General features: G+C 43.2%; 1 protein-coding gene across 1 annotated transcript in view; it reads right to left on the bottom strand.

Moving 5' to 3' along the window:
* LOC117514008 (inactive phospholipase C-like protein 2) overlaps window positions 1-27,914 on the bottom strand; it is a 101,142-nt gene that overhangs the window by 39,613 nt on the left and 33,615 nt on the right. The window contains exons 5-6 of the mRNA XM_034174290.1: window positions 23,122-23,325; window positions 6,920-6,995 (exon numbers count right to left, since the gene is read on the bottom strand). Of these exons, the coding sequence (XP_034030181.1) occupies window positions 6,920-6,995; window positions 23,122-23,325 (280 nt within the window). The remainder of the gene's footprint in view (window positions 1-6,919; window positions 6,996-23,121; window positions 23,326-27,914) is intronic.

Genomic DNA, 27,914 nt, shown 5'->3' with positions numbered 1-27,914 from the left:
TAGCATATATAAGATGCCGAGCAGTAGGTTTAGGTTTGAGACATTCCTCATGCGTTTTAGGTAGCAGACACGAAATCTTTGCTATTGCTGGAACAACCACTGGGCCATCCTCAATTTCAACAACATGCAGTGTAGTACTGGGTATTAAGTTTGCAAAGCATATCCCTCTATGATTTTTATGGACACGTCTACGGAAGCAAGCCACAGTCTCAACTTGTTGAATTTCATTCCCTGGCAGATAAACTGCACTATCACCATAGTGGATTTTCTGCACTAATTTTCCTGCTAAGCTAATGGATTCCACATCCACATTTGTCATAAGCCTTGCAGGGTCTCTAATCACCTGCTCCGTGGCCTGCTGTAAATTCCTAATTTTACCCTCCCTGTAGAGCTCTCTCTATGTTCACAGACAAGATGGCAGCGCCTTCCCCAATAGGGTGGAGTCCGTCTGGCATCAGCAAGCCACGGTGGCCCCAGAACGAAGGCCAGTTATCAATAAAGCTAAAGCCCTGCTGTCTACAAAATTGCATCAGCCACTTATTTAACGATGTTAGCCTGCGAAACGCCTCATCGGTACCCCGGGAGGGGAGGGGACCAGAGACTATTAATTGATGCCGGCACATCTTTCTGGCAAGGTCACAAGTCCTCTCTATGTCCATTTTTGTGACCTCTGAGTGCTTCATCCTGACGTCATTGGTGCTGACGTAAATAACTATGTGACTATATCGCATGTCATGTTCCTCAGTCTATCTTCCCTTCTGCAGCATCAGCACCCTAAGATGGGATGCAGTGTCGGGAGCTCTGACCCCAGGAACACATTCAACGTCAGCCAGCATCTGTAACCTGACTTTGTGGGCGATAGAATCCCCTATCACTAAAGTCCGGTGTTTCGGCCTAGATACAGGAGTGGAAGTCACGTGTGGGCTGAGAGAATTCACATCAGGCAATCACATCAGGCATCAGGCGTGATCGGGGTACCACAACTGGGCACCAAGCCCTACGGGGCTTCCTCCGCCTAGCCACAGTCCGAAAGCTGTCTTCCACAGCCGGCATTTCTAGGCTGATGCTAATGGGCTCACTAGCCGGCCCAACACTAACCTCATCTGGAGTGCCCGTATCATCTAACTCCACTGAGCTAAGAAGCTGCTCTAACTTACGGACACGGCTCTCGAAGAGAGCCACTCTATCTTCCAACATCACGCAGGATTTATGGAGGGTGTAAAGTAGGCAAAGTAGTGTACTTTGTGCACTAAGAAATTCAAGAGTATAGCCAAGCAAGCATGAGCTAACCAATAATGGATAAGCTAACCACTCCTAAGGCTCACACAGACGTAAATAAATGAATTAAAATTCACAGCAGTTACACTGAAAAAGTAGCGGAAGTATTAGACTTGTAAGAACAAAAAAAACCTCCTACAAGTAAACCACTCCTAAGATTAACACAAGAGTAAAGTACTAAGCTAAAATTCACAACAGTTACAAAAGTTAAAAAACTAACAGAAGTATTTTAAAAAAAAGGGGGGGGGGGGGGGGGGGGGGGCTAGCTAACCGCTAGCGAAAATGATAGCCGCTCCTAAGGTTTACACAGGAGTAAAACAATTACCTAAAATTCACAGCAGTTACACTGAAAAAATTAACAGAAGTATTAAACAAGTAAAAAAGAAACAGCTATAAAAGTAAATGCAGGGGGAGTCAACCTTGCTAGCGAAAGCTAACCGCTATCAAATGGTAACCGCTAGCAATTCACAACAGGACTGTTGCTAAATAAGGTTCAGAGTAGATACACTTAACAACCAGAAGAGTGCTAAACAGAAATAAAAGCATACAACCGTGTAAAGTTCAGAAGAGCATCACAACAGTAAACAATCCATCGGAAGCAAGTTGCCAGATCTTTCAGTTAGCGTCAGGCCTTTTCAGCATGTTCTTCTGTTGAAAATATTGTGCATGCCCAAAATTTTTTGATGTACTCGCCATATTATGCCGTATACTAGCATGCTTCAACATGCTCTTAACTTACACAAAACTTACCCATAAGTTATTAGATGTATGCCAGCATATTCAGAGTATTTTTCCATACATCGGTATACGCAGGCTAAATCATCAAGGTGTGATAGGCCTGTTAGGTATAAACACTGCCCAGAAATGACAGACATTAAGTATCTTCCAATCATGTTTTATGATTAATCAGGTAATTGGACATGACTGCATGCTTTTTTTTTGGATTCACATTATTTTAATGCAAAGAATAATCTAAATTGTGTAAAGAAAAACAGATTTCAAATGCATTTTTCAAAATAAACTTATATGAGTATTTGTGCACAGGCATGCACAACTATTATCTCCCTTAGAAGTTTTCATCAGTGATCCCTCCCTCAAATCTCTTGGTCCATGCACACTCACAGACCTGACTAGAATTACTGATGCCCCTATATTTTAACTGACATTAAAAAAAAAAACCTGACTGTGTTCTAAAAGTCTTTCCTTGCGTGCATTTTTTAGTCAAAAGTAAAGTAGGTTTGTAAATTAATCTGATAGATTATTCAAAATTTTAATGGCCGTTTCTGCAGGAAGGCTACACTTTTTTCCGTAAAGTGGGAAGTGGGTTTATAGTGACCTAGTTTCTACCCAACAGACAAGTGCATAATCCACAAGCACACACTGAAGCACAGAAATATGAACATCTATTTACCCACATGCATGCACACATACACACCACTGGCTTAAATTGATGTCAGTTCAAGAGGGAAAATAAATCAATGTTCAAGTTCATGAGCTCTACATCTGCTGTGTCCTATTTTGTAACAGTCTGATACTGAATCTGCTCTGGCTAATTGTATCTTTGTGTGACCTAAAGCTCTACAAAGCCTTTGAACAACTTTGTGGAAAAAGTGGGTCTACCTGAGTATTTTTACTGCTTTTATTCATTTAACTGTTGTTTCATATAAAAATTATTTGCCCTGACAAGGCCTTCATGACTGGACCGGAAAACCCTGTACGGCAAAATGGCTAGTTACACCATATCCTGCTGTTGCTCAATATACAACTCTTGAAACTGAACATGAGGTTACTGTATTGGGTAATTCTCATATGGCAAACCATAACTGATAAAATTAAGTGACATTTAATGTTTGTTAAAATGCAGAAAAGAACTGTGAAAGTCTGTCAGACTTCGCGCTAACCCTTCCGGATCGATGAATGTGTGTGTGGTTTTTTTTTTTGTCATGTTTGTATTAATATATCAGAGATTTAATGGCACAGACTTCATTCAACCACTTCCTGAAACACGTCCGAGTGTCATCTCTTGTTTCAATCCCTGTTTTCAATTATCTTTGCCTCACATTCCAGCTTGGAACGCAGTCACATGGGTCTCTCGCTCTCTCTCACACACACACACACACACACACACACACACACACACACACACACACACACACACACACACACACGAGAAAAAAAAGTGAATGGGCACCCCCCGCCCCAATTCAATTAACATAACAGTGAAGCATTTTTTATTTTGAAATGCGTGAAGCACTGGACACCTTGATTTGAGTTGGGACCACAGGCAAATGTTTCTTAATTTCTTTGCCCATTAAGTTCTTCTTAAAAATGGAAAGCAAAGTAAAGACCTAGTCCCACCGAATAATGAACGATGAATAATGAGCCACGTAGCATGTTTTTTTTTTTTATATATTTTTTGGTATGAGTCGAGTTATTCAACAAACGTGGGAGAATAGTGGCTCTTAGAAGCTTTTAGATGCTCTTAGATGCAGAATATTCAGCTAACGAGCCTCATCTCTGAGCATGGCGCTAATTTGGAGAAGTTCAAAATTTAGCAAAGACAGTGCAGGGCAGTTTGTGTATGGGGTACTACGAGGATAAACAAGGATGTTACAGGCATGTTAGTAGTGAGTACAAGGCTGTTAGAAGCACATTATCCGAGTACTTGGCGGCTACGAGGACAAGACAGGCTATTTTGGGCAGGCTATTTTGGAGCCGCACTCTTGTGCAGTTCGTCGTGACAATCACACCCACTTTGTTCAGCTGGATGCCATGCTTTATGCGCTGGACACTGCGTATATAAAATAATTAATTCATAGCAGATCACTTTCTCTCAGAAACCACCTGCTGAAAATACCTCTAATCACTTCCGGAATCACATAGGACTGTTTAAGCTGGAGTTTTTTTTTCCTCTCTCTCGTGCACTTCATGAGGTGGGGAAGGTATTTGGAACAGTCTAAAAGATAATTATTTGTAATTTTTTAATTATAATGGCTTGGTAAAACAGTTGCATGTTCATTCCTTCTTATGAGCAGCTGTAAAGTATGTTACGATAGATTTAACATCTCGTTATGATCGATCAGATGAGCTGCGCTGTGATGCGGTGCGCTGAAGCAATCACACACAGTGTTTTTTAATTGTTTGTGCAATGTTCATATACGTGGCTCATTATTGGAATAATCAATGAAATTTCTGACAAATCCATACGTGGCTCATCATTCATGGCTTTATTATTTGGTGGGACCAGGGCTTGATGTGTCTTTCTTTGGTTTGTTTTCTTGCTAATCCAAAAAAAACTAAAACAAACAAACAAAAAAAAATCCAAACCATGTCTTTTGTGTTATGTGACACCTCTGGCATTAAACACATGTAAGGCAATCTAACTGATGAACTTACTGGTGGAAAATATAAAATCAAAGCCATTGGAGTTATGTGTTAACTCTGATGCTGTCAAGTCACAACCTTAACCTTTCATGCTGAATCTCAAACTAAAACTTGTAATTAGACTATTTGGGAACATATTTGGTGTGTGAATCAAAACACCTGTCTGAAGTGCAGCTTTAAAATAAAATAAAACTTCTAGGATGGAGGAGGGTGTGTGATGACATACCTTGCTTTCCAGATTATAAATCACAGTCTTTTGGGGGGGGGGGTTTGTCTGTATGTGGAACTCACTTTATTACAGCACTTCCCTGGGGGTGAGTTTAACAGACAAGAACTCAGTAGCACATTCGGTGTTTCACAGTTGCGAATCTCGAACCGTCTGGCGGTCCTTGACTCACACGAGAGGTCGATTTCAGCAGAGTTCCAGTGTCAGGAGCTCAGCACTCACAGTGTAAGCACATCTCGTGAAGTATGGACAATAAGACAACATTGGGGCAGATCAGAAGCCCATCACAGGTGCTACACCTCTTCTAGTTGACCCTCTCAACTAGGGAGAATGTATCATCATAATAGCTGCCTGTGAACTTGCTAAATTAATGCCATCCACATCCTCGCTTTGCCATTGTTTATATGCGCTGTGAGACAGCGGAACTCTGCTGGCATCGCGGTGTAGGGGCATTATGGGAAATGCTGAAATACCGAATATGGACACCATAGTATGCTGTGGCTAAGGATTTAATTCGAAAAATAAACAAGATGGACAAATAAATGTGCACTGGACAACATACTGATTGATGCAGATGAACATGGATTGCTGGCCACAGCCTTGGAAACACTACAATAAAAATGTGAGTGTATTTCCTTTCTTTGTTTATTTATTTTTCTTTCTCCAGCTCTTTAATATGGGATTTTTGTGCATTGTTGTAGTTTAACTACCAAAGACCTCCAGTTGTTGCTTCAGGTTACTGACTTAAGGTGCCCTGACATTTGCATGACTTTGATCTACGCACAGCGTTGTGATGATCCCACCCGCTGTGTTCCCAGCTGGACGCTGCGCTTTCTTCCACTGGATGCCACATGTTGTGCGCTGGATGCTGCCTATATAAAGTAATTATTTCGTAGAGGATTAATCATTTTCTCTTCAAGTTGGCTGTGAAAAACGGCTCTAATCGCTTCCAGAATCACAGCGGACTGTTCCAGCTGGAGCTTTTCTCTCATGCGTGCTGAACGAGGTGGAGAAAGCATTTGGAGCCATCTGAAAAGGTAATCTGTCATGTTTATATTGTAATGCTTGGTAAAACAGTTGCATGTTCTTTCCTTCTTGTGTGCACCTGTAAAAGTATGTTCATGATAGATTTAACATCTTGTTATAATCGATCAGACGAGCTGCGCTGTACTGCGGTGCACTGATGCAATTTGCGCAATGTTCACTTGAAGTTCACATCAATAATTCGTGATGGAGATTTTGAACATGTCAAAAATTTTTTTGCGCACGTGCACAAAGCCGCACAGTTTACACCAGTTATCACAAGTTTGAGAGAAGTTTACTCTCGTACATGGTAGAGCGCGTGTAAGTGCGTGGATCAAAGTCATGCAAGTGTCAGGGGGCCTTTAGGTTACCCTAAGTGGTTAATTAGAGAGACTAAGATGAGGAGTCTCATTTGCATTGTGTGCCAGCTTTGACATTTTGCCATGTAGTGCATTTCTCTGTGCGTGATCCAGTGCGCAGGTGCCTGAGTGCTGAGAACTCCAGTGGCTGGAGAAAGCCAAGGGGATGCCCAGGCTTCAACTGGCTGTGACAGATAGTTACTTCAGAGATGTAGGGATGGACCAGGATGGTTGCCATCCAGGACCCAAGGTGTTTCCTGAGAGTTGTGGATGCAGTGAAGCACGGTACACGCACATGCTCCCAGACGTGGCTTGCTGTAGTGTAGTTTATTATTAGTGTTCATTATTTTATTGAGATTATTTTGAGTATGTTAATTCCCCCATGACCCTTGATTGGATAAAGTAGGTATAGAGAATGAATGAATGTATGTATGTTAATTCATATGAAAGCGACTAAATCAATCAAATGCGACAGTTATGCAAATAAGCAAAAATAATTTGTTCCATCTTTCTGGTCATATAGTCACCTTTGTTGTGGCTTTAGAGAGACCAGGGCAACCGTGTATATCTGAACATATATGGTTCGACCTGTCAGAACAGAGCCTTTCCCAGACACCTCCACCTCCTTTGGCATGTGGCCATCTCTTACCTGCTTTCTGGGTTTGGAGAATCCTCTCATACACCCCCTCAGAGTTCTCTAATAGAGTCTTGCTGGTCTGGATCACCTACAGAGACAAAAAATACAACTCTTTAGTCTATATCCACTTTTTATTTTTACTTACCATAAAACTGGCTTCTCTCAGTACATCACAGAGCAATCCTGATATAGGGGTGTAGGTGTTTATCCAGGGAGTGCACAGGAAAACAAGCTATCATTAGAGGCACACTGGTCAACAAAGATGGCAAATTGCATTTTGAACGCCAAAATTAGAAGGAAGGAGGCACATAGCAATTAGTGCGTTTACTAAGAGTAATGCTTGGGATTTTAAACACTCCCGGAGGGTCTTACCTTCAGAAAAAAGTCAGCCCTGATGTTTAAAAAGATTTAACAGATAAGGCAATATGGCCATTTTTGTGTGGAATGAATTCATACATCAGTGTATAGAAGGACACCACTAATTAGCTAACTGCAGATTCACCACTGTGAAAAGGACTAATCTTAGCTCCCCTGCCATTATACTCATGCTTATTAGAGTGCACACAATCTGCTGACATGCAGACACTTCAACCTCTAATGGTGGTTCTGAATACAGACTCAAAAGTGTTTCCATTTATATATTAAAAACGAACACCCCTGACCTTCAACACACACTGTTCTAAAAACCTTTAATTCACATCCACATAAGGGTGACAGCATAGTGATGTTTCAGGATGTTAATAAGCCATCACAGACAGTGCCAAATAACCACAGTGCTTGCTTGAGAGACCACCAGGATCTTTCTCTCGTATTCACCTTATTCAGCCCCGCCCACTTTTACAACAGAGGCATTTCTGTTTTGTCTTAGGACTTCCGGTGAACGGTGTTTTCGATATCAAACAATGGAAGATATTATATGGGTAGAAACAAAAACCTTTTTGAAAAGCTCAAAGGGATAGACTCTGGCTCACCCACGGGTCATAACAGAGTGGGAAGAAGACATGAAAAAGTGGCCCTCAATTATTTTTAACTACCTTGTGTTGTCACTCGGCGTGGACGGTTTGGCTATGAGGAACTACGAGCTTTGTGCCACGCAGCGCCGCTGAAACTCATAAAAGCACAATCAAGTTAAAATACTACCAGATAAGTAGTACCACGGTAATGCCAAGATTACATAACGTTAATATACGTATGGTGTTATTTCATGCAGTGCTTGGTTGTATCAAAGGCCAGAAACTGAGTAAATTAGATAGCTGCTAACGCTACAAACACAGCTTACCTGTTTGTCTCACTAGCATCCGCCGTGGCTTCTTCAACGGAGCATTATAGTCCAACCATTTCTCTGGGTAAAGATCCAGTGGTGTGGATTTTTTTCTCCACAAAATGAAAAGAACAGACACAGGGATGTGTGGGTGGAGTTTTCAAATTCAGCGCCTTTAGCCAGCACCGGAGATCCTTGTCTTTCAATGGAGGAGTGAACAAGTTAAATGCTCGTCCACAGCACTCAGATCTCTACTCTCCATGTTCAAAACATCGTTCTGAAAGGGATAGTTTCCTCTTCTTCCAGTCGTTGTGGCACCCATGAACTGAACAATTAATGTTGCTCATGTTTGTACATTTCTGGCATACTGTGTTCCCACGTAGCTAATCATCGACTCAGTGACAAACATTTCTAATATTAATTAGACTAAAAGGAAACAACTGCTCTATACTTCATCTCACATGGTTCATATGGGACAATATGGTCTTTGTGCAGGCAATGTTTTCCTAGCTTCAGTTGTGAAGACTAAGGGCCCGGTCACACGGCACATGGTGATACCTGAATGAAGGGAAAAAAAGTCACAAATCGTTGAGAAAAGGTCGACGAATGTTCCTGCAATTTTTCCATCACCGAAAAGCCTGTGAATCAAGAGCGCATAAAGAAATTAAACAAAACCGAAACTAAAGAAGAAAAAACAAAGAGAACTTCGAACTTGACGCTTTAAACAAAGTCAAAACTAAATATTCATGATGACGTGACTGACAGTGGGTATGAGACCGAGCACAGCCAGGCCTGTTCTTGTGTCTGCAGCACCTGCAGGTGCAGAATCTGGTTGTCTTAACAACAGGTTTACCTTCACAACAGCATGTGTGCACACGCAGGCCAGCCACAAACAGCTGGAACGTGCGTAAATAGTTAAAGTAGTTCATAAAACGTCCTTGCTATCGCTTCTGTATGACAACGTTGCTTTTCGTCCCACACATCAGCGATACCAAGATGTTACGTTCAGCTCGTCGGAGCTTTAGTTATTGATCTGTTCAGATATCGCCAACATTTGTACAATTCGTCGTTCTTGGGAGGTTGGACAAAGTTGGACGACAGTCAAACACAACGCCGACATTACAGAAACTACGCAAATGATAAGGAATCATCAAGACAGAGAGCAAAATGAGATTTGGTAGAATTGATGTCGTCAGGATTCATTCACATTTTTAAACAGTTTGAAATTATGACGAAGTGCCAGCTGCAGAAACGAAGCTTGACGACAGTTAAATGATGACTCCGAAAGTCAACACAAGTCCAGATTTGTTTCGTTTTGGCTTTGGTGTCCTTCGTTAGCGCCGTGTGACTGGGGCGTAAAAGGAACCAAACAACATGATGTTAAATTCCGTTCAGAATACAGGTAACTTGAGGATCTAGTTTACTGCATCAACAATACTGATATAACCTAACTCCAAATATATCTGAATCAAGTCTTTTTTTGGTTTTTTTTGTTGTTTGTTTGTTTTGATGTGCTGCATTACAGGAAAAACATTCTCACAGTTTTAACCATCTAGGGTCTGAGGGCATTCTCTCTAATACCATACCTCCAGAAATTTCACTGCATCTATATACAACCCCTGGCAATAATTATGGAATCACCAGCCTCGGAGGATGTTCATTCAGTTGTTTAATTTTGTAGAAAAAAGGCAGATCACAGACATGACACAAAACTAGTCATTTCAAATGGCAACTTTCTGGCTTTAAGAAACACTATAAGACATCAGGAAAAAAAATTGTGGCAGTCAGTAACTGTTACTTTTTTAGACCAAGCAGAGGGAAAAAAAATATGGACTCACTCAATTCTGAGGAATAAATTATGGAATCACCCTGTAAATTTTCATCCCCAAAACTAACACCTGCATCAAATCAGATCTGCTCGTTAGTCTGCATCTAAAAAGGAGTGATCACACCTTGGAGAGCTGTTGCACCAAGTGGACTGACATGAATCATGGCTCCAACACGAGAGATGTCAATTGAAACAAAGGAGAGGATTATCAAACTCTTAAAAGAGGGTAAATCATCACGCAATGTTGCAAAAGATGTTGGTTGTTCACAGTCAGCTGTGTCTAAACTCTGGACCAAATACAAACAACATAGGAAGGTTGTTAAAGGCAAACATACTGGTAGACCAAGGAAGACATCAAAGCGTCAAGACAGAAAACAAAGCAATATGTCTCAAAAATCGAAAATGCACAACAAAACAAATGAGGAACGAATGGGAGGAAACTGGAGTCAACGTCTCTGACCGAAGTGTAAGAAACCGCCTAAAGGAAATGGGATTTACATACAGAAAAGTTAAACGAAAGCCATCATTAACACCTAAACAGAAAAAAACAAGGTTACAATGGGCAAAGGAAAAGCAACCGCGGACTGTGGATGACTGGATGAAAGTCATATTCAGTGATGAATCTCGAATCTGCATTGGGCAAGGTGATGATGCTGGAACTTTTGTTTGGTGCCGTTCCAATGAGATTTATAAAGATGACTGCCTGAAGAGAACATGTAAATTTCCACAGTCATTGATGATATGGGGCTGCATGTCAGGTAAAGGCACTGGGGAGATGGCTGTCATTACATTATCAATAAATGCACAAGTTTACATTGATATTTTGGACACTTTTCTTATCCCATCAATTGGAAGGATGTTTGGGGATGATGAAATAATTTTTCAAGATGATAATGTATCTTGCCATAGAGCAAAAACTGTGAAAACATTCCTTGCAAAAAGACACATAGGGTCAATGTCATGGCCTGCAAATAGTCCAGATCTTAATCCAATTGAAAATCTTTGGTGGAAGTTGAAGAAAATGGTCCATGACAAGGGTCCAACCTGCAAAGCTGATCTGGCAACAGCAATCAGAGAAAGTTGGAGCCAGACTGATGAAGAGTACTGTTTGTCACTCATTAAGTCCATGCCTCAGAGACTGCAAGCTGTTATAAAAGCCAGAGGTGGTGCAACAAAATACTAGTGATGTGTTGGAGCGTTCTTTTGTTTTTCATGATTCCATAATTTTTTCCTCAGAATTGAGTGATTCCATATTTTTTTCCCTCTGCTTGGTCTAAAAAGTAACCGTTACTGACTGCCACAATTTTTTTTCCTGATTTCATATAGTGTTTGTTAAAGCCAGAAAGTTGCCATTTGAAATGACTTTAGTTTTGTGTCATGTCTGTGATCTGCTTTTTTTCTACAAAATTAAACAACTGAATGAACATCCTCCGAGGCCGGTGATTCCATAATTTTTGCCAGGGGTTGTAATAAAGCCAAGCAGCCTCTGTGTGTGTGTATGTGAGCGTGTGTGTGTATGGCATCAATCATGGTGAAACTGGAGAGCTGACATTTGCCATTTGGTATATTCAGGGCTTAATTTGAGGGGGAGCAAGCCGGAGCGCGCTCCGGAACCTCGGACGCGCGCTCCGGAACCTCTGACGTTGGCTCCACCAGCTATTTATCCCTTTATCTACAGCGATGGTGCCCACGCCATATTTTCCATATGCGTATTTTTTTTTACAGTAACTTCGCCATAGTTTGTCCAATCCGAATGATTCAAAGGGCATTGTAAAGCTAACACCAAGGGCTTTCCAATGATATATGGTGTATTACGGTAAACATAGCCTGTGATGTCATAACGCAGAGGAAAAATACGGAAGTTTCACACTAGTGCACCGCTGATTCTCATTACCGTAAGTTCTCATGTAAGCCCTCAATCTGAAAAATTTCAACACTGACAGCAAGCCAAGAACCCGTGCTCTCCAACAGTATGCTATATGTTGCATATCTTACAGTAAAGTGCGTTCGGTGACTTTTGAAACGAGGGAAAAGTATGAAAAAGAGCGCAAAAGTGGCAGAAAAGTACAGAGAGACAGCAAACATAAATGTAGTAATTTTTGAGGAAAAGGCAGGGTGTTAGTGTCATTTGTGAAGGTGTGTGTGCGTGTTTGTGTGGGTGTGCAGTTTATTTTAAGTGTGACGCACAGCATTGTTTGCAAGCCCCCCCCCCCCTTCTTTTTTTTTCCTGCACCGGAGTCACCCATCCTCTGCGCTCCGGGACCTCCCACTTTACAAATTAAGCACTGGGTATATTTATGTATTTTGGGCAAAGGATGAACGTTGCGAAAACGTAAAGTTGATAGGACTAATATTTCTGGAGAAATTAGCAATATTAGCTAACCAGTGATCAATAGATGTTGTAGTGCAATGCACCATGTGAGTTCAGGATTTTGGGGTTTTAAATGTTGTTCTATTTCATTCCTCCTGACGGCCAGAGGGCGGTGCTTTAGCACCTGGATAACTACATGTGCGCAGCACAGAGGTCGAGAATATATACCAACAAAGTCACGCCATTGAATGTGACCTGGGTGACGTCACTGGTTGTCTTTATATACCAGACGCACCCAGCGCTCGCTTTTCTACATTCTCACATTCTTACAGGTTGAGAACGCATTTAGCTGCAACTGCCGCTCTCGCTTGTAGCCTCGCAACCCACCTTCGGTTGGAGCTACGTGCACTGCACACGTCCTCCAGAGGCTGCGAGACACGGCTTCACCGTTTTTTGTATTCTTTGATGCCTGTCGTGAGTACACCTTCCTAAACACCGGGTGCGCGCCTTTGCCGCTGCCCTGCTGGGTATTTTCCTCTGTGCACATTAGCTGTGTTGTTTCGATGAAAGCTGGCTATTTGTTTAGTTGTGTCACTAACCCCGTTAACTACGTGGTAGTGTGTGTATCAGAACGAGTATAGTGTACTGTGTTGGGCTTGCCGTGAGTGTTTCCCACTCCTTGAAGTACTTCGTCTGCACTGCCGCCATTTGCTAAGTTTAACAGCTCCGCTAGCAGCTAGTGCTGTCGTCGTTGCTCTAAGTGACAGCACTTGGGCTGTGAGTTTTTCGGCTGCGTGCATCGTGTTATTACTGTGGCTGTGAGTGTTTCACGCTCCGGGCCTTGTATTAGCTTTTACACTGTGAGTGCTTCAAGCTCCGTGCCTCGTGTCGAGTCTGCGGTTGTGAGTGCTTCACGCTCCGTGCCTCGTGTCAAGTCGACGGCTGTGAGTGCTTCACGCTCCGTGCCTCGTGTTACTATTTACACTGCATGTGACTCACGCTTTGTCTTTCCATTTGTAACCATCAGGGCTTGCGTTAGTCCACAATGTGCACGTAGTCCACAATGTTGACAGGGCCTTTGTTGCATGGCTGTAGTACCTGTTTGGCTCCCTTGAGCCCAGATGATGGACATATGTTTTGGCCCTCCTGTCTTGGGATCGGACACCTGAGGGAAGCCCTGACTGGCGATGCCTGCCTTAATTGTGCCAGCATGCCACTGGCAGAGAGATCTGCTAGACTTGCGGCATTGGAAAGTGGAATATCTAGTGCGACTTTGGCCTCCAGCCCCAGGAAGGAACCAAAGCACCGTAAACGCCCACATGCAGGAGCCCCTTCTGCTAAGAAGGTTACTCATGACCATGCTTTGGCTGAAAAGGTCGAAACATTGACTTCTGAGTTTGCTCAGATTAAGTCCTTGCTTCTGAATCTACAGCCTAGGGTTGCAGTGACAGTTCCTGTTGTCCCTGATGAGGCTGATCAGACCAATGTAGTTACTCAGCAGGAGGAAGATGTCATGTCTATTGCTGCAACTGATTCCTTGTACATGACAAGTGATATAAACTGTGTGGAGGATGAGGATGAGAGGGGTCTTTCTGCAAGCCATTCATTAGCGGGCTCTCATACCTCTGAGGCAGAGTCCATGCCACAAACCGGACCTGGACTATCCTTTGTCAAGCAAGCTGTTCAGTTGGCTTTATCCAGGCTTGGGGTCGACAATCCCCCTGCGGAAACCACCGCTTCAAGTGCCTTTTTCAAAGTCACTCAGAAGCCTGAGTTCAACGTTCCAGTTTCACAACCATATATCGAGGAGCTCCACTGATGTTGGGCGGACCCCAAATCATTGACCCATCTATCACTGGACTGCAGAGCCCTTAGCTCTATGTGTGATTCGGCGCAGTATGGTCTGAACCGTATGCCCGCCGTTGACAGCATTATTGCAAACCTGGTTGTGGCTCCAGCTGATGCTGCTTGGCCGGATGCCCGCTGCCCACGTCCTCAGTGTAGGGTCACTGATGACCTCCTCACCAAAAGCTATGACATAGCTGCTCGCATCGGTCGCCTAGGCAACTCACTGTCCCATTTAGCCCTTGCCCTCTCAAAGTCTTTGAGGGAGGCAGAGGTTGATGATGTTACGCAAAGTCTTAGTGATGCCTCACTCCAAACCTTTGCTTATATGTCCAGAGAGTTTGGCAGACTAATGTCAACCCTTACCATCACTAGACGTCAGGTGTGGCTTGCGCAGTCCCCCCTATTCGAATCCTGCAGAGGCACACTCCGTTCACTGCCGGTTCTTAAAGGCCAAGTATTTGGACCTGCGGCCCAACAAACTTTGGAGCGTGCTGTTGAGGCTAGTAAATCTCGGCAACAGTTTGTTGACCTACACCGGTCTTCCAGACCTCAGCCACTCGTACTACAGCTTTTCACTCTACATCCAGGCTTCCGCCGACTCCCAGAGCTGCACGTGCTTTTGCAGTTGAGGGCCAGCTCTCCCAGCAGCCTGCCTTTCGTGAGCCTACGGGCAGACCCCCGAGAACTGAACGGTTTCGCAGAGCTTCCAGTAATCGCGCCCAGAGGTCCTCAGGGATGTGAGGCAGAGGTGGTCGGGTCTGACTGCCAATGTTTGGCCCCCAGCCGTTTTTCACGAAATCAACTCAGCCACTGGGAGGCTCAAGTTCAAGACCCATGGGTCATTTCAACCTTGTTCAAAGGTTACAGAATTCAGTTCAGATGTCGTCCTCCAAAGTTCAATGGGGTGAGGATGACTGTTGTTTCCAACTCGGTGCAGTCTGCTGCCCTACAACGGGAGATTTTGGAACTCCTGGAGAAGGGGGCCATAGAGCCAGTTCACAGTTCAGACCAGCTCAGGGGATTCTATCCAATTTACTTCCTTGTTCCAAAGAAGGATGGCAGCTTTCGTCCTATCCTCGAACTCTGACGTCTGAATCGTTATATCAAAGTGCTGCAGTTTCACATGCTCTGCACAGTAGACGTCCTTCAAACTATCACACCAGGAGACTGGTTCACAAGTGTCGACTTAAAAGACGCCTATTTCCATGTGCCAGTGGCGCCTCATCACAGGCAGTTTCTCTGCTTTGCTTTCAAAGGTCAGGCATACCAGTTCAGGGTGCTTCCTTTCGGCCTCTCTCTCGCCCCTCGTACATTTACCAGATGTATGGCTGCAGCACTAGCCCCACTGCAAGCTCTTGGATTAAGAATCCTACGCTACTTAGATGACTGGCTTGTCTGCGCTCCGACTCAGGAGCAGGCGCACAACAACACAGCTCTTCTACTGAACCATGTCTCTCATTTAGGACTCACAGTGAACTTTGCAAAGAGTTCTCTTGTTCCCAGTCAACAAACGACCTTCATCTGCATTGCCATCAACTCCCTGACTATGACTGCATCGCCATCCCCGCAGAGAGTAGACGATGTAATTCGTCTCGTCTCACACATTCAACGGGCTGTGACGCTGCCTTTTGGTTTGCTGCTCTGGTTGATGGGCAAATTGACTGCAATGTCGCTAGTGGTACCTTTGGGACTTCTGTTCTTACGTCCCCTACAGATTTGGATCAACAACCTAGGCCTCAACTCAAAGTTGCATCAGCACAGGCTTGTACGACTCTCCAACCAGTGCCTTCTGCACCTCAAACCCTGGGGGAACGTGGACTTCATCTGCAAGGGTGTCCCTCTAGGCTCTGTTCCTTCTCGCCGAGAGGTGGTTGTTACAGATGCATCACTCAAAGGTTGGGGGGCCGTGTGGAATCACAGGTGAGGGGTGTCTGGAGTCCCCAGGAGAGACTCCAACACATAAACATGCTGAAGCTTCGCGCTGTGCGACTGGCTCTCAAGCATTTCCTCCCGGCCCTGAGAGGAAGACATGTTCTTGTCCGGTCGGACAACACGTCAACAGTCTATCACATAAACCATCAGGGGGGCACCAAGTCCAATCACTCATTGGCAGAAACTCGGAAGCTTCTCAGAGTGTCAGAGCAGTTCATCTGCCCAGAGTACAGAACAGCGCAGCGGATTTACTCTCCAGACAGAAACCACCACCGGGAGATTGGAGACTGAACCCGATTGTGGTCCAAATGATCTGGCAAAAATATGGTGCAGCGGAAGTGGACCTTTTCGCTTCAAGCACCTCGACACATTGCCCACGATGGTACTCCCTCTTGGAACCAGACAGCCTGCTGGGGCAGGTTGCATTGGCTCACCCGTGGCCGGATTGCCTCCTTTATGCCTTCCCTCCTCTCCCGCTGCTGATGTTGACACTGCACAGGATAGATCAGAGCAGCCACAGGGTGCTGCTGGTTGCTCCATTCTGGTCTGGGAGGATTTGGTTTCCCATGATTTACAAACTCCTCGAGGGAGAACCTTGGGCTCTCCCGGAGAGGAAGGATTTGTTGTCACAGCTACAGGGGAGGATTTGGCACCCTCACCCAGAACGCCTTCAACTGTATGTGTGGCCGTTGAGGGGCCAGACTCCTTGTTAAGTTCTTGTGACCAGGCTGTTGTTCAGACTATCCTTAATTCACGTGCTGCTTCTACCAGGGCTTTGTATGACAACAGATGGAAGCTGTTTGCGCGGTGGTGTGAGAAACAAAAGTTAGACCTGGAGCATTGCCCTGGGCCTATTCTCCTCAAATATTTACAAGAACTGCTGGAGAAAGGACTTTCTGTCGCTACCTTGAAGGTTTATGTTGCTGCAATCTCTCCCCGGCACGTCTACGTTGATGGCCGGTCAGTGGGTTCACACCTCTTAGTGTGTCATTTTTTGAAAGGTGCGCTACGTTTGCGGCCTCCAAGGCTTGCACGCGTACCTTCATGGGACCTTCCTCTAGTCCTGGAGGGTTTAAGCTTATCCCCTTTCGAACCAGTTGAAAGTGCTGATCTTAAATGGGTGTCAGTGAAGACTGCCTTTCTACTTGCACTGTCTTCGGCTAAGCGGGTGGGAGAGCTCCATGCCCTATCAGTCGCTGGGGACTGTTTGCGATGGAATTCTGATGGATCTGGGGTTACGCTGTGGCCTAATCCGTCCTTTTTACCCAAGAGAATTTCAACTTTTCATGTTAACCAGCCAGTTTCCTTGGCTGTGTATGTCCTGCATTCTGATCCAGGATTATCTGTTTCAGGTTCCCTGTGTCCTGTCCGAAAGTTGAAGCAGTACATTAGTGCGACTGCTGGGATCCGGAAAACGGATGCCCTGTTTGTGTGTTACGGTGATCACAAAAGAGGCTGTGCTGTCTCAAAACAGCGACTCTCGCATTGGGTCGTGGATGCCATTTTACAAGTATACAGGTCCAGAGGTCTTCAGCCTCCTAAGGTTACGTGCCATTCCACCAGAGGGGTGTCCACCTCCTGGGCTGCACTGAGAGGTGTCCCTTTGAGTGATATTTGTGCTGCTGCTATGTGGGCTTCGTCCTGTACCTTCGCCCGCTATTACAGACTGAATGTGGCTGCTCCTCCTGCGGTGACTTCGGCGGTGTTGTCTGCCTCCACTCCCCACTGCTGATGCGGGGTGAGTGTGACTCTTCGTGACCTTGTTGGTATTAAGTCATCCAGGTGCTAAAGCACCGCCCTCTGGCGGTCAGGAGGAATGAAATAGAATGAGAGTTACGAATGTAACTACGGTTCTATGAATTCCGGATGACCGCCAGAGTTGCTTGTCACTCAGTCTTGCGAGTTCATTCCGAAAAGAAGCGAGCGCTGGGTGCGTCTGGTATATAAAGACAACCAGTGACGTCACCCAGGTCACATTCAATGGCGTGACTTTGTTGGTATATATTCTCGACCTCTGTGCTGCGCACATGTAGTTATCCAGGTGCTAAAGCACCGCCCTCTGGCGGTCATCCGGAATTCATAGAACCGTAGTTACATTCGTAACTCTCGTTATTGTAGGTTCATGTTAATTTAACAGTACTTAGTGTTACTGATAATTGTGTTTTTGTATGTCAATTGGTTTAGCCAGTTCATTTAAGTGTAATGTTGCCGTTACGATGAGTGAGAACGGTAGTGCATTTAATGTCTTCCACCACCATGTTTTTTTTTTTTTGCCTGTAAATAAGGGATTCACACTGTCTACAAAAAAAAATTAAATAGTATCCCTGAGGTAGAAAATTTCAAGAGAACAGACAGCCTAGTAGTACTTAATGTAGCAGCCAATACAGTCAATGATAGCAACATCATCATTCACGTGGGAGCTTTCCCCGACTTGCACAAGGGATGCTGGCAAGCACATGGCAACAGCCAATCAGAGTAGAGATGCACAGTGATGTCAGCTGGCTGCTCTCCCAAATATAATAATCCAACATGGCAGAAAATGCTCCGAAACAGCTTATTTCTATGTAAAGCTAATATCTTTCTCATAGATTTTGTAAAGGTTTGCATGAAATAAACATTTATAAATCTAAAACAGTTTTTGAAACCCAATAGCGACTCTGAAGTGATTTTCAGGTGGAGATGACGTCTGGTCTTTATGGAGTGAGATAATGTTGAGTAGATGGGTGACAGCTGTCAAGAGGTAATGAGCGACAGCTGTCACCCCCGGCTGTGTCCATGGCGGCAGCGCCCTCTCGTGCCTGAAGCCCACACTTCAGGCAGAGCGCCCACTGGTGGTGGGCCAGCAGTACCTCCTCTTCTGGCGGCCCACACACAACACTAACAGGCCTTTTCAAAACAGACGTATTCAAGACAAATTTGGCACTTCTCTCACCATTTGAATGATTCTGCTAAAAACACGCACTTATCTGCTGGGCTAGCATGCGCTCTCTTTCTCCTCTGAGACACATCAGCTTTCTTCAGTTTGTTGTCGGTCATGCCAGATGCCTTGTTTGTATTGGCCACATTGAGTATTCACACACACACACACACACACACACACACACACACACACACACACACACACACACACACACACACACACACACACACACCAATCAAAGTTGAAATCTGTTGAAGTTTGACTGGTGGTTGGCGATGTTGAGAGTCTGTGGCATGTGCAAAGTGAAGCAGTGTGCTGTGATTGTGCCTGCCACTTTTTTGGCACTGGCTTTTGTGTAGGGCTAGCCACTGAAAATGATGGTGTTCAAGAGTGGCATGCAGTGCTCTGTGTTCATTGAGAAAAACCGCTGAGGGCACATGTTGAGAAGTAAGAGAGTGCAAAGCCCCTCTTCTCTGGTTTAAAAAAATCTGTTTTTAGATATATTCATGACCCAGCCATGGAATCAACTTTACTGTTAGGTGTCAAATCTTTTTCACCTGAAGGGATTTGCCATATTGAGTGGCATGTGAGCAAATCAACTCAATGATAAAATTCAGACTTTTGGTGGGTTCATGGTTAGCAGTGTTGCCTCACATGAAGAAGGTCCCAGGTCTCTGTGCAACCTGGTACTTTCTGTGTGGAGTGTGCATGCTCTGCCGTGTTGTGTGGGTTCCCTTGGCGTGGTCCAGCTTCCTTTCCATCCCAAAGGCGTGTATATTAGGTGAACTCAGTTTACACAGTTTTTGCCCCCATAACTTATTTTCTCCTTCCTTCTAAGTCAATTTTCATGGAGTCCACCGCCAAGCCCAGTTATCTCTGTATCCTTTCCCACTCTGACTGGGCCAGAATGGCCACCTTCATCACTCAGTGTCCAAGTCCTTTCAGTGCAGTTTATCTGTGAGTGTCTGAGATGAAGAAAATAAAGCTGAAACACTTTACTTCCCATAAGGTTTCTCGATATACCAATTACAACAACTTAGAAGTGAAATTATTTTAGATGTGAAATGTAAACACACTGTGAATCATGCTAAACAGAGGTTCGCATATCTATTTTGTCAGGAAATCATTAAGAGGCAAAAATATCTATTGTGATGCTACAAATAATGGCCCTCATTTTAATATTTTTGCCAGAAACTGAACTTTCATTAATGTGCCTTCACTGACAGGATGTACTCCTGTATCCAGACTGCAAATGTGTCCAACAGTTAATTTGCAGATCTCTGATACAGACAATAAATGGTTAATATGTATTTACGTTTAAATATGAGAGCATGCCATGCTCAGAATGTAACACATAGAAACAGGGCTGTTCCAGAGAGTATACAAGCTGCTGCTTTCTGACACTACGCAGATCCAGTGGGTTTCTTGCCTGTCTGAAATAAGGGTGGTAAGTCGATATGTTCATGACCAGAGAATCAATATCAGAGAACAGGATGTGTTCAGGGCAACGACTTTGCCTGGATCTGCCTCTGTAACACATTGCATGACTGGTGAACATTGATTTTATTACTTAACAGAGATCCAACCCCATTATCTAAATTTCCCAGTTAAGTCCCCATTAATTCCAAAAAAATTTGATTTGATTAGAGTCAAAGTTACATTCCACAGTCAAGTCTTTTTCTCTTCAGTGCATCTTTTATCCATCAGAAATGATGAATGATACACCAGAAAAGTAAATCAGGAAACTAAATAAAGGTAAATGAAATTGTGGTACATGTTGCTAATTTGTGCTTTCATTATATTTACAACTGGAAATGAAATGGCATGAAAACTTTATTGCACAATGATAGAGACCAAAATTATCACTAGGGATGGGTACTGATAAGATTTTATCGATACCTTATCAATACCTCCTGTGAATTTTCTGTGTACTAAAAATAGGCTTTACAGGTTTTCTATGTCAACATTTTATTGAGTCTTAAAGTAAATAAATACGAAATCGGTCGCTGGATCCTTGATGTATGGATAGAAAAATTAATAAAATCTGTACATGGTCACTGGATCCTTGATCTCTGGACATAAATAAAATCTGTACATGGTGGATCCTCGCTCTCTGGACATCATCTTGAGAAATAAACAAAATCTGCAGTTGTAGTCAAAAGCATTTCCTTTCAGAAATTAATGAGATAAATGTAACTCAATAGCCTCTCACCCCGTTGACAGTAAACTTTGAACTTTTTAAAAACACAAAACCTTTCAACTACATGAATTTCTAAAAGTATCACCAGCGACGCTCACGCGAGGAACACTGGATTAATACTGAAGGACTTTAATGGAGTTTTTTTTTTCCTGTTCAGCGCACAGAATCTCTGTTTGGCTGTCCTCCTCCTCAGCTGTGCTCTGCGTTCCATAGCATTTCACAGCCCTGAGGTGCTGAAGCAGCTAACCTTTCAGCACACATTTTCAGCAACAATTCAGTTAATTTTTCAGAAAATTCCGTGTTCAGCAAACAGATAATTTGAACCCGAGAACCGAGCGGAAATTTGCCACAGCTAGAACACTGCGGAAGAAAGCTCTCTCAAACAGCTCGGCTTCAAAAACCTCCCCCCTCCCCCTCCTCCTCTCCTCAGGCTCGACAACAAACAAAGCAGCAGCAGCCAAGAGGATTCACAGTGGCTCTTCATCTGTATCGGAAAACGCCACTGGTCAGATCGGTATTTTGTGATACTTGAATTACGTCGGTATCGGAAGCCAATCTCGATAATCGATCGGATCGTAACCTTACCAGGAAGTCTGTGTACATTGCTCCATTCATCTTTCCCTCATCATGACTAGTCTCCCTGTTCCTACTGCTGAAAAACATCCCCAAAGCATGATGCTGCCACCACCATGCTTTGCTGTAGGGATGATGCCTGTTATCTTCTAAACATGACGATGACATTCATGCCAAAGAGTTCAATCTTTGTCTCATTAGACCAGAGAATTTTGTTTCTCATAGTCTGAGAGTCCTTTGGGCGGGATACCATGTGCCTTATACAAAGTTGTGGCTTCCGTCTGCCCAATCTACCATTGCTGCCGAGATGGTTCTCCTTCTGGAAGGTTTTCCTCTCTCCATGGAGGATTGTTGGAGCTGTATCTTTGTTTTTGGCTTGTTTAATGTTAGATACCCTTCCTGACACAACCCTACTCATTTATCTGGGCTTGGGACCGGTGTCGCAGACAGAACGGTCTACCCTAAAAATTGGTCTGCCTTGATTCACTGCCCATGCATCATTTCGGAGCGTCAGCAGCATGTCTGAGAAAAAGTCTCTTCACCCAAAGTGATCAAACAGATTAATGGCATTATTAACCATCAGATGACAAGGTAAAACCTCTTACTCATTCTAAAGTCAGTTTTAAGCAGAAATGAGGCGATAATTGGTGACGCTTTGAAATGGACGCAGAGTAAATGCAACAGCTAGCAGCCCATGTAGCTGTGGAGCTCTGATCACTTCCTCCGTTTTTTATGATGAAATAATGCTGAATTTATGTAGAAATGATTGTTGTACAAAAGCTTCAGATATCTGTCGCTGAGACAGATGATGACTGGAGTGCAGTTTTAAGCAGAAACAAGGTGATAATCCGTGAATTGCGGCCAATGATGCATGCGCAGTGAAGGCAGGGCAGACTGATTTCAAGGGGGATCAGTTTGGTTGGCAACACCGGCACTCAGAGTGTACTGGCTGCACCCCCCATGTGGCTAAGATATGACAAACTTTAAGGTTAACAACCTGCCTCCTTCTACCCTTCTCATTTATCCAGGCTTGTGACCAGCATTCAGAATGTACTGGCTGCACAACCCATGTGGCTGAGTTTTGTTACTTTCATTAGCAAAGAGGAAAAATTGCTGACAAATTTTTTAAATTGAATTTGTGAGAAAATTAGAAAATGGTAACTTGGACTATCTTTGACAAAATACTGAAGATAAAAAGGAAACTTTTACAAAGAAACACTAACATATTGCACAGTACTGTATTTGTCAGAATTTTTCTTTCAACATCTATATAAAATGCCCTTTTTGACTTGATTCTCTTAAAAAAAAAAAAAACAACTTCTCTTCATCACTACTACTCACCACGTCATAGGTGGTGATGGCTTTCTTGAGGACATCTGGCAGCAGGCCTTGGAACTCCAAAGTAGGGTATTGGTCGGTGAGGTTGAACACCAGAAGAGGGTTACCATCAGGTCCAGTCAGTCGAGGGGAAAGAGCTAAGATACACTGCTTCAGATTAGCGACAGCTGAAAGTCCACACAACTCTTTAAATGACACGATGGCATTCTGAAGTGGGAAAAGAACAGATGAAATTAGTGGTTTATGCTGTTGGCATGTCATGTGCAAAACTGAGTTCATTAAAACTGTAGTGAAATCTCAGACACGCAGATGCACGTTGATAGAGGAGGTGAGCTGGCCTGCAGTAGAAACTGTAGTAATATCATGTGTAAAGGTGCGAGTTGCATGAATACGCGCAAGCACGTGTGAGTCCAGAGAGTGTAAAAAGTCAAAGGAAAACAGATTTGTGATAACCTGAGTTACTACAGAGCACCGCCCTAAAGCCAGATAGTCCCAAAATCCAAACACAGCCCAACGGCCACATGTTAGTTTTATGGCCCAGTCACACGGCACACGATGATTCCTGAACGAAGGGAAAAAGTAAAAAACATCACAATTCGTTGAGAAAAGGTGGACGAAAGAGCTTTCATCACCGAACAGTCTGCAAAGCAAGAGCGCAAAAGGGACGAAAGAGGAACTTAACAAAACCGAAGCTCACGATCTTGACGCTTGGAACGCGCCTGGAGCCACAGCTGGGGCAATGTATGTCTGCATCTCTGTGTTCCAGGACTCGGCGCTGGGTCCCGGAGAAACTGCAAACAGAATCTGTGGAGATCTGTGCGCACGTCGGTGAACCACCTGCTCCTCCTCCAGAACAAAGGAGGGATCATCTCCATCATCATCAGAATCCACTGTCTGTCGACACGCTGCGTGCTCCGTCTTCCTCCAATTTAAAAAAAAGAAAAAAGTGTGCCGTGGTCACTGCTGTATCACAGTATTATGTTCTAAGCCATATATATTGATTTATAACAGAAAACTGTCAAAAGGGAGAATAAATATAATTGTAAAGACGATTGAATATATCAGAACAGTAAATTAATCAGTGCGTGTGAACACGCGCATTGACTCACATGTGCGGTTATTTCCACCAGCTGATCACTGATCCACAACATGAATTCTTCCTTTCAGAACAGCTCTTTATATCATCATTTTGATTCAACTACCCGTTGCCACATGTACAGAAGAGCTGGACTGTCATTCCTACACTCATATTGTTATATTTAATACAAAATAATACGCGCACGCAGCAGCTCCTGTTGCCGCTGATGCTGCATTCAAGTACTGTCGGAAATTACACAACTTGTTTGTTGTTTCAATTTCAACAGTTGCTTGTGGCAAAATAACACTATGTAACACAATTTTTGTTCCTGGCTTCTAAGTGTTATATTTCAACGGCTTATGTCTAAAGTCTATGGAAAAATGACTACATTCAGCAAAAACTTTGATTTTATTATTTTTTTACATTCTAGAAAGTTCTAAAAGTTTCTTGAAATTTCTAGATAATTCTGGAAACTTCTAGAAAATTCTGGACAGTTCTAGCTGTTAAAGAATATTCTAGAAGACTACACAGTAGTAGTGAAGGCGAATCGAGAATATTCTTGAAAACAGACATATTTCAAAATATCATTGTCCTGATCACAGAAGCAAAGTTTCTGTGGAATAACAGCTATTTTCTATTTATTTAAGGCATAACGGTTAGGAAAACACACTGTGTACCCAAGAACAAAACAAAAATAAAAAATTTGTTACATAGTGTAATTAATTATATCCACACAAAAGATTAATTCTGGCCTATGTAAGGTGCCTGAGCCCATTGAAGCTGCCCCCCCACACAGATAAAAAAAATCCAAGCAAGCAGGCTGAGTTTTCCTTGTAATTTCCAACAGTACATGAAGCAGCAGCAGCCTCAGCCCTCACAAACCGGCTTCTGCACTGTGTGAAAACACTCAGCGGCTCCAACAAAGTCAAATAACGTTACAAAATCTACACAAACGATTAAAAAACGTCAAGAACGACAGCAAAACGAGACACAGATGAATTGAGGTTTTTGTTGCCCTTCGTTCAAATTTTTCAACAGTTTAAAAATCCTGACTTAGCGCCAGCTGCAGGAACGAAGCTGCACAAAGGTTGTTAAACAATGCCAACGACAGTCAATGAAAGTCCAGATTTCGTCAGGGCTTCGTCACCCTTCATTAAGTGCCGTGTGACTGGGCCTTTATTACCATAATATAAATCCTCCTGACAACATTTATATTTACCAGGAGCACTGGCGAAGCAAGGGATTGGAATCAGTCCTGTGTGTGTGCATGTCTGTCTGTGAACAAGGTAACTTAAAAAAAAAAACACAACAACAAAAACAGCTGGACAGATTTTTTACAAAACGTTGCGAATATTACTTGGGTAGTTATCTCGAGATTAATTTTTTGGAGAGGATCGAACAAAGGTCAAGGTCGTCAACAACAATAACAAAAAGGTGTTTAAAAACACATGTTCTGCCCATCTCCACAACCAACAGGGTTTGAGAGATGACCTGAAGTCTATCTTCATGAGTAGAAATTTATGATTGATTGACTGATTGACTCTGTGTGCTTTACCCTGTGTACTGCTATACAATGCTGCTGGAACCTCAATTTCCCTGAGTCTTTTCAAGGGATCAATAAAGTTCTATCTAATCTAATCTCTAATGTGAGTGATGTCAAGATGAAGTCATGTTTCTCTATGAGGTTATGTTCTCTGATTATAAATGAGTGTAGTTTGGGAGTGAGAATAATAAACACAGGCGGTTTTGTTACCTTTCAACAAAAACGTGGAGGATTCTAGGAAAATTACGACCACACCTAATACTACAAAGGCCCTACTCCCCCCCCCAAAGTAATGAATTTGAGTGGGCCAAAGATGTTGACTGCTGAGGATATTCAGCAGTCAAATATTTAGAGATGTATTTAAAAAAAAGGGAAAGAAAGAAAGAGTGATACCACATGAACATGGAGCATCTCCATGCAGAGTGTTCCTATGAATAGGCCGTTGTCACGTTCTCAATGTGCATGCTCAATAGTGCGTAAATCTCGTGTGCCTTAATCCACCTTGACACTTGCACGCATTTAACCCCCACACTGCCACTCAATTCCTCGTGGCAGTGCCTCCTGCTGTGTCCTGCTGGATGTTACACTTTGTGCCGCTGGACGCTGCGTTATATAAAATAATTATTTCATAGCACCTTAATCATTTGCTCTCAGAGTTTGGCTGATGAAAACACCTCTAATCGCTTCCGGAATCACAGATGAATTTTCTACAGCTGCAGCTTTTTTTCTTTCTCTCTCGTGTGTTTCATGACGTGGAGAACGCATTTGGAATAGTCTAAAAGGTGATTTTAAATATTTACATTGTAATATTGTAAGAAGGAAAGGTGATGTAACACAGTGGTAAACATACCACTGTCCCAGCTTTTTGAAACGTGTTGCAGGCATCCATTTCAAAATGAGCAAATATTTGCACAAAAACAATAAAGTTTATCAGTTTGAACATTAAATATCTTGGTGTATTCAATTGAATATAGGTTGAAGAGGATTTGCAAATCATTGTATTCTGTTTTTATTTACATTTTACACAACGTCCCAACTTCACTGGAATTGGGGTTGTGCATTTAACATCTCGTCATAATCATTCAGTTCAGCTGCGCTGTGATGTGGTGCGCTGACGCAATGACTCGCACTGACACTCAGTGTTTTTTGACTGTTTGTGCAATGTTCACATTAAATTCACATATTTAATGCGTGCCTGAGATTTTGAACATTTCAAAATTTTCTTTGCGCACTTGCACGAAGCCGCGCAGTTTACAACAAGTTTACTCCCTGACACGGCAGACTGTGTACCAGTGCACAGATCAAATTTGTTCAAGTGTCAAGACACCTTAAGCATGAGCTCCCACCTCTGCTGTCAGCATGGGGGCATTAATTACCTATTCGTCCAAAACAAGTACAAGGAGCGGCTCTCGCATCTGATTCCATACGGTACTGTTTACTACGATCGCCCATGAGTTAAAAAAAAAAAAAATGCTAAAACAAAATGAAATTGCTCAATCCAGTTTGCCTCCTAACAGGCTGGTTTATAAGGTGCAGACCTGACAAGCCACCCAAAAATGAAAGTAAAGAACTGCACACTTGGCCAGGCATTCCACAGCTCACAGTGCGCATTCTATTCTTTCTAAACACTTGAAAAATACTGAGTATGTTTTTTCTTTTCATGGTGACTGGAGCAGTACACTTTAATGTTTTCAAGGAATGAATGGAACGTTGCATTTTTAATGGTGTTCTGCAATCTCTTTTCCTGATGGAAAAGTCAGTTGTTTTTCTGGCTTTCCTCCCAAACACAGCTGTCATTTTTGCAATGCAAATTTGAATCAAGACATTAAATGTAGTTTCACACAAGCCATTTTTATTGTTGTAATATTAAATGATTTTCATGAATAAATCCGTGAAAAAAAATGTACACACTGTGCATACAGGATTACAGCTGACGGCACCGATGTTACCTATTAAATATTGTCTTATTGTTCGGACTGTCTCATCTGAGACATGTTTAAGGGACTTTGTCCACCTGCCTTTCGACAAGTTACAAGCATTTGCTGCAGTGCTATCCATAGATTCAGTGATGTCCTTGTATTGACACGGATCCTGTATGTCCGCATAAAAAGGCTTTTCTCCCCACGTCGTTCTACATGAGCTGCGGAGTACTCAGTGCACGTGTGCCAAACAATG

Source organism: Thalassophryne amazonica, chromosome 7 (genome assembly GCF_902500255.1).
Source record: "Thalassophryne amazonica chromosome 7, fThaAma1.1, whole genome shotgun sequence".
Lineage (NCBI taxonomy): Eukaryota > Metazoa > Chordata > Actinopteri > Batrachoidiformes > Batrachoididae > Thalassophryne > Thalassophryne amazonica.
This window is presented reverse-complemented; position numbering and strand designations above follow the sequence as displayed.